The 7,960-nt window shown below is 43.4% G+C and overlaps 1 protein-coding gene across 1 annotated transcript in view; it reads right to left on the bottom strand.

Moving 5' to 3' along the window:
- Nucleotides 1–7,220: 7,220 nt before the first annotated feature.
- FBXO22 (F-box protein 22) overlaps nt 7,221–7,960 on the bottom strand; it is a 4,241-nt gene continuing 3,501 nt past the window's right edge. Inside the window, exon 6 of the mRNA XM_027897989.1 lies at nt 7,221–7,892. Within this exon, the coding sequence (XP_027753790.1) occupies nt 7,463–7,892 (430 nt within the window). The 3' untranslated portion in view covers nt 7,221–7,462. The remainder of the gene's footprint in view (nt 7,893–7,960) is intronic.

Below are 7,960 nucleotides of genomic sequence, written 5' to 3'. Positions count from 1 at the left end.
TTTGAATTTTGTGAGGTTTTTTTTTATGACAAGTTACAGTCCTCAATAAAGCACAGGTAGATGCATGAGAATTTTAGGGTTTACTACATGGGAAATGTATAAAATACATTCAATTTTTTTTTTCGCTGCACAGAAAATATAATAACAGGGGTTTAGCATGACATAATACTGTGGATTTTTGATAAGGGAATTTTGTTTGACTGTCTTGATTCAATAGTTTCAAAATTTGTACTTTTGATACATGTCCAGGATTTGGCTTGTTTCAGACACCCTTAACAGATGTGGGGGGAAAAAAAGCACCTTTCTCCCAGCTAATACCCTATTTTTATATTTTTTTGATCATAAGACAACATGAGGATGAGGTACCACTGCTAGTGTATTGGCCAGCTTCCTGGCACTTGATTTGAATTCAAATGCAAAGAAAATATTAAGAAAAGAGATATAGGTAGTGGTTAAAAGAAGTTTAGGCAGAGAATTTACCCTCTGTTTGCTATACATCCCTAATATTAAACAAGACATCTTCCTTGATGGGTTTATTTTTGTCTTGCTTTCTCTTCTGGAAATCTCACTACTGAGGGAAATTTAAACCTCACCTTAATTTTTCCAGTTGATATTTCAGATAGCAGAAGGCAGAAATTTTATTCAGCAAGTCAATTCCTGACACAAAATATCCAGACAGGTGTCTTGGCTGAAAAAGTGCTGCCCTCTCCAAAGATTTCTTTTATTCACATCACTATTTGTTGATCACATCAGTACCTCATGTTATCACACCCTGGTTCCTTAAGAGGATTCTCTTCCCCAGACAAAGAGAGGCCAAATGACACGGTCCATGTCCCTTTTTTGCCTTGACAACACAAAGAGAATGGTCTGGTTAGTCAGAGGCACAGAAAAAGTGAACTGAGCAACTTGCTTTTCAAGTTATTTCTAGCACTGAGGGTTGAAACCAGCAAAAATCAGATATATTTCCATTCTTGCACATTACCCAGCAGGTCATTATATGGGATTTTTTTAAGGTTGTGTTGAGGGGAAGATCAACCGAGAAAAGGTCACAAGTTGAAAGGAGAGAAAAGGCAGAACAGAGATTTCTTCTCTCTGAAATAAACAATCTGGAGGTGTGTAAAAACAGGTGCAGAGAAAATGTTGAACAAGCTGCTGTTCCTAGGATGCCTGGTACATGCGCTGGTGTACTTTGTATCAGTGCAGACAAAAGTCCAGTGGGACAGAGAGGGAAAGCCCTGCTGTTACAGGGTGTGAGGAGTCCAAGGGAAAACTGTTTTAATAACTACTAGAACACAAACCAGAAAAATTCATTAGCTGCCAAGGACTCACGTCAGGGAAGTCAGAGTCCCAGTTAATGCTCAGCATCCGAGGGGAGAACCTGAGGGCACCAAATCAAGTACAGGACCTGATCCAGAGATTAGGTTATATAAAGCACTAAAAGATCACTTTCTCCCCCAATTAACCAATCTTACATGTTATTTCCTGGACTTCAGACCTTTAGCAGATAAGCTGAAAATATTGTCTTAAAGGCTAAGAAAGAGAAAAGTGATTTTTCCTCACACAGGGACATGCCACTGCTGCACAGAGAGCTTTGGGGATGTGTGGCAGTGCTGAGAGCTCCATCAGCATCAGTGTCCCCTGAACAGCCTCAGGGAAAACTAATCAGAGACAGCTGCTCTTTGATAACTTCAATATGTTCCTGAGACAGTCACACTTACAGTTTGGGATAGTATCTCCACTGAAAAAGGAAAAGGCTTGTGGTCAGCTTAAGTGGAAATTCAGGAAGGAGATATTACTAGAAGATGTAAGAAATAAAAGGGCTGAAGTTGTACTGTATAAACTCTCAGAATGCCCTCAGCTTTCTAGGCAGATACGGAATAGTTACTCACTGTTACCAAGTGTGTTTGCACTATTTGGGAAACAAATTCATTTTAATGGGGTCAAATGCCACAGAAAGTACAGGGTGGCCAACATTATGTGTGATTTAATAAAATAGTACAGCACTGGAGCAATGCTTGCTGGCAGAATTAAGGAAGTAGCCCTGTGAGCAGTAAAGCCAAAGAAACACTGGTTCCAGTGGATCAGATCTTGTGCTTGGAGTCACTGGAGCCTTTTTACTGGTGACTAATAAGGGCTTTCTCTTGTCCATCTGACTCCCATTTCCACAAAACAAAAAATTACCTCTCCACCAGCTGGAAGGCTGGGGGGGAAGAAAAGTGGAAAAGAATTTCCTAAGAAACTCCACTACTGTGATTACACCACAGTTTATTACAGTGGTCCGGCAAAAATGCTTTTAGACCTGAGGATCACGTTTTCCTTTCAGAATCCTGGAGCAAAAGCCTCTTCCTAATGTGTTGCAAAACCCTTTTAATCACTTGCAGAACAAACTGGCAGCTCTCTTAGCAGGAGGTCTCTTTGTAGACCTAAGTAAGAGGTTTTTTATATATTACAGTATATCATTTTCCCCATTAGCAGCCCAAACAAACTCTGGAGCAAAGCACAGTTAAAGGGGAACATGAAATGGCTTTTCAAAGAAAACAAGAGGATTTTCTCTGTGCTAGTTTTTGATTTATAATGTTACATATTAAGCAGGAAGACCAACAGAAAGTCCATTTGGTAGCACTTCCCAATTTAAAGGTCCCCTCAATGTGGTTGCAAGCCCTTCAAAATTTACTGCAGTAAAAGAAATCCTTTTCCTTCTGGCCCTGCATTTTTGAAGAGCTGGAGAGGGTCTCTGACTGTGTGACTCACCTACGGCCAATTTTTAACCCTTCTCGATGCACCTCCGTGTCTGTGTAACATTTGAACGTTCTTTTTCAGTGTAGATTTTAAAAGAGGCTGTTTTCAGATTACCTTCTCAATGCAAATAATGATATTTCATCTAAAACCTTATGCAGGCAACTGATGGGCTGTAAAAATGTGGCTGAGCATCCACTGGTGGCAGTTTTTAACAGGGCTGGGTGATTTGATTCTCCATCACAGAATTTGATTCTCCATCACAGAATTTGCTGCTGTTTCAAACCATTCGTGTTTGGGGATTCGTGTTTGCTCTCCCTGTTGCCATATTGACAACTCAGCTAAGATGAGCTTACTTTAAAAATAGCTGTTTCTAATTCTTAGAGCTGTGAAAATTTACTGTGCAGAGGTGACATGACCTGCCACTGTCAGTGATGTGAATCACGGAGACATTTATTTTGAGAACTCTGTGCTACCTGCTAATCTCACTGAAGATCTACCTGTGAAATGTAATGAGGACACTTTAGACATTGTTTTTTAAAAGCATTTAAAAGGACAAATCCTAATGATTTGGGAATAAATTTGTTCTCTCAAATTATCAAAGCGCTTGGGAAAAAATTCCAATTAGCTATTTCTGTGCTAATAATTCTAATGGAAGTGTCCAGGTGATGTGACTTAAAAGAATCCAAACCTACCTTTGAGTTTCCACTTTCTCCCTGTAGCTGTAAGTTCTGTTTACAATACCCTTCATTGTTCTGAAGTGCTGCTGGGCAGAAAACAGTCAGTACAAGGGCCCTACTTGTATTGTTTGACCTAAACCAGTGGTACAGGACCAGAGCACACCCCCCCAGCAGTGAGCTCAGTTTACCTTCCAGCCTGCAGTTCAGAACATCCTCAGGGCTCCTCTGGAGTCCTTCTGGAACAGCCTCTTCTGGAGTCTGCATCTGGCTGGGAAAAGATCTCATAAACCACCACTTAACTGTACATTTACTGTCTTTGTAACTATGCAAAATTCTAGACCTCAAATGTTATTTTCCTGTATTGTTCCACTGAGTCAAACAGAAGTAGGAATCTGGATGAGAAATGTTTTTTCTTGTTCTCTCACTGGGCCAAAGATGAGGCATTCAGAAAACTTAGGTGAGTTCCAAAGATGGTGTTTGATGTGAAAACTTAACAAGCACCACCACAGAGATGCTTCTAGGAGAAAGAAGTTCTCCACTTTTAGAAAGAAAAATATAAACTAAGAGAGGGTAATGACGCTGAGGGAGTTGGGAGGGAGACTTTTAGCAAAATCAATTTACAATCATATGTAACTACTTGTTCACAATTTGGCTCCTCTTTATCAAATTATTCTTGCTTTCTTACAGCTGCACATTACAGAAACATCCCACAATGAGGAGACTTTTGGATAGTGACCTTAAAATAAAAATTACAGTAACAGCTCTAGGTTTGGCAGTTGCTATTTTGGTTGTGCAAGTATGAGATTATACATCACACCACTTGCCTATTATTTCTTGTATTTTTAAAGCTTAGAGATAATTGAACGGTGCATTAAGAACAAATGTGCAACAAAACATTATTCATTTTCAAAAGACGGGGAAAAACAATGCCTTTACCTTTCATCAGCAAAACTGTCACTCCTCCCTGGCTTGTGACTCTGCAAGTTTTGTTTTTTTTGTAACAAAACCAAAATCCAGTTGTGGTCCCTTAGGAATTCTGTTCTCTTGTTGGAAACAGATTAACATCAGCATGAACTGCAGATAAACTTTAGGTATCTTTATGCTATTCACATTTGCCTCAATTGCTGAATACTCATGTATTTAACTTGGCTCACCTTAAAACCTTGTGGTTACTTCTTGAGTGGCAGAGGAATTAATTCTGGCACTGCAAAACTTTTTATCAGTTCAGAACTAGCTCTGCCTTTTGGTACCTGCACCTTTTAAGCAAATATGTTTTGGTTTCTCTGAGGAGTTGTGGTTGAAGAGCAAATGACAGCATGGAGGCAAAATGGATATGGATAGCAAAACACTTTAATCACTGGTGTTGCAGTTTTATCTCTTACATCACTTCCCTGGCACATGGAAAGCATGATGCAGGCTGGGAGACAGTGCAGTGGTTCCAGCTCTGAGCATGGTTCTGGGATCCCTTGGGCTCATCCCCACTCCCTGAGGCCGGAAAGAGGATTCCTGGATTCTGGTGCAGGCTCTTGAGGTCACCCCCAGCATCCCACCTGTACTGTGTTTACCTCAGAAGTTTCCTCAGTTCCAGGGCCCTGCTGATGACCAGCCCCTTCAGACCACCCTCTGCTTCTGGATTTGCTGCACCATCATCTGAGCTCCTCAGCTGCTTCCTCGGACATGCCTGCATCCGGGACAGTGGAACATTCCTGTGCTGCCCAGCACAGCCAGCAGCCACAGCAATCTGTTACAGGAGTGAAACACTTCCTTCCCCCTGCTCCACACCCAGCTCAGGCAGGCACAGAGGGCTGAACACCACGCTGTGGTTGCGCTCAAAAACCACCGAGCCGCCTCCCACCGAGGGGCTGCTCGGAAAATTCAGCCCCACTTCCAGGTAACTTTCACTTCATGCAGTGACTAAAGGTTGTTCCAGTCACACCCACACTTACTGACCTCCCATCCCCAACTGGGAGTTCACAGCTCCTAATTAAAAAAAAAAACTCATCATCAATACAGCCTTGGGGAAGTGCTGCATGTGCTCAGCACAAACCAACAGTTAACTCTCAGAACAGATCCACCTCTACCTCAGCTCCTCAGGCCAAGTTCAGGAAAAGTTTTAACTATATATAAATTTTTAACTAGATGTAAGCAAAAAGTTGCCAACTGAAGACTTGCTGGGTACATTTAAAGCAAAAAAAATGTCATTTTGTTGTACAACAGCAGCTAAGTGTTTTCACTACACTGAAAATGGGCCAGCTGCCTGATTTGGCATTTAGGAGTCTGGTGAAATGGTGGAAAATTCATCTTATTTTCTTCTTGTTCTATTACTAAGTGAAAATAAAAGGGAGGAAAAAAATGTAGAAAGCAGCAAATATATTACTAGCTATACTGAGACTATGCTGAATTTACTTACTTGAACAATACTGCATGCCAGCTGCAGCAACCAGAACAGGTGACTGATGTAAAAGCACAGGAAAAACATGCAAAAGCACAGGTCTTGTTAAAAGTCTCTCTATAAATATAACCAGATCCTATGTGCCCCCCAATTCCAAATTAAAGAGCAAAAAAACTTCTTAAAGAAACTTAAAGATACCAGGTAGTCTTATTTTTTTTTAGCACTCTGGATTTAAGTTTGTGATCAAGCTACAAGGGAATCCAAAAGACAAAAACCACCACTACGTTCTAAACCAGACAGTTAAGACAACTGAAATTCAGGTCAAGGTGGTGAACCAAGCTGAACTCGTAGCTGGACAACATCTCTTTAAATCAGAGCCTTTTCTCTAACAGAAGGCAAAATACTTTGACATTGTTTTCATCTTTATTTAACAAGCAGTTTGTTACTTCTACGTAGATTTTCACTCATTTTATTCAGTAAAACCCTTCGGTTTTGTAAACAGGACTCTGGGAAGGTTGTGCATCTCTCCAATACTAAAATCCAGGAAATGGATTTTTCCATTTTACATACATAAACAGAGCACCTCAAAGTCCTGTTTCCTCCTACATGCTGTTATTTGGGTTTGCTGACAACACTGAACTGGGAGGAGCTTCAACTCACTGAAGGGCAGAGAGGCCCTGCAGAGACCTCCCCGAATCTGAGATGGGCCATCACCAACCACGGGAAGTTTAACGAGGACAAGTGCTGGTCAGCAGTGCCAGGAAAGGGCCCTGGGGGTGCTGGTGGGTGCCAGTTGGCCCTGAGTCAGCAGTGCCCTGGCAGCCAGGAGGGCCAACCCTGTCCTGGGGGCATCAGGGAGGGGACTGTCCCACCCTGCTCTGCCCTGGGGTGGCCTCACCTGCAATACTGTGGGGACACGATGTAAGGAAGAGATTGAGCCATTAGGGGAGTGTCCAAAGGAGGGCAGTGAAGATGAAAGGCCTTGATTTGAAGTCCTGTGAGGACACTGAGGCCACTTTGTGTGTTCAGCTGGAAGAGACAGAGGGGAGACCTCACTGGGACCTTCAACATCCTCCCGAGGGGCAGCATAGGGGCAGGCACTGATCTCTTCACTCCTGTGACAGTGACAGGACTCAAGGAAACAGCATGAAGCTGAGTCAGGAGGTTTAGGCTGGATATCAGGGAAAACTTTTTCACCCAGAGTGGCTGGGCACTGACCAGGCTCCCCAGGGAAGTGGTCACAGGACCAAGCCTGTCTGAGTTTCAGAACACTCTCAGGCACACGGTGGGATTCTTGGGGATGTCCTGTGCAGGGCCAGGAAGTGGACTCGATGACCCTGATTGGCCCCTTCCAAGTCAGCATATTCCATGACTTGTGCAAACCACTCTCATTTTGGAAGAAAGAGGCTTTCTTCAATTGCAGAATTCCAACAGATATAATTTCCTGCAATTCTAACGTGTACAGGGGATTACACAAAATGCAAGGCTTCTTGCAGGTAGTATATCAAACTCTATTGCAACTACAAGACTTGATAACATTACCAAAATGATGTTTATGCTTTGGAAGGGGGCTTTGACTGCGAGATGTCCACTCTTCCCGACTTCCCAGCTCTCTGGAATGAAACAAACAGCTCACTGCAGCATTAAACCTTACTTATGCTTGGCTTGCTTTAGTTGAACCGAAATGAATAAGAGTCATAACGGTCGTGTAACCGTGCAGCAGGTCATCCTTAATGTCATTGCACTCTCTCAACACGAAATTCCCAGTGACTATCCGATCGCATCCTATCTCCCCGTGTCCAAAAAAGCCAAAGAGGGGCACGTTTGGGAAAAACTTCCTGAAGGCATCCGCTTCCATGTTCCTCTTGGTCTTGTAGTGCCGGTAGCCCCTGCCCACGCAGGCGAACATGAAGCCGATGGAGTTGTGCTCGGGGATGTTGGCGGCCTTGAGGCGCTGCATGGCCGCCTCCGCCGTCCTCTCGTCGGCCACGTCCTGGTCCAGCAGCACGGTGGCACTCTGGATCTGGGGCCCGCTGAAGGCCAGCCCCACCACCCCACAGGCGTCCCCGGGCTGGGCGTGGGCACTGCAAGGCAACACAACAGGCAGCGGGTGAGAGAGCGTGCCGGGAGATCACTGCCCGCCCACTGACTG

This window comes from Empidonax traillii, unplaced genomic scaffold (assembly GCF_003031625.1).
Source record: "Empidonax traillii isolate 1590-97213 ecotype Southwest subspecies unplaced genomic scaffold, ASM303162v1 scaffold571:size529327, whole genome shotgun sequence".
Classification (NCBI taxonomy): domain Eukaryota; kingdom Metazoa; phylum Chordata; class Aves; order Passeriformes; family Tyrannidae; genus Empidonax; species Empidonax traillii.
This window is presented reverse-complemented; position numbering and strand designations above follow the sequence as displayed.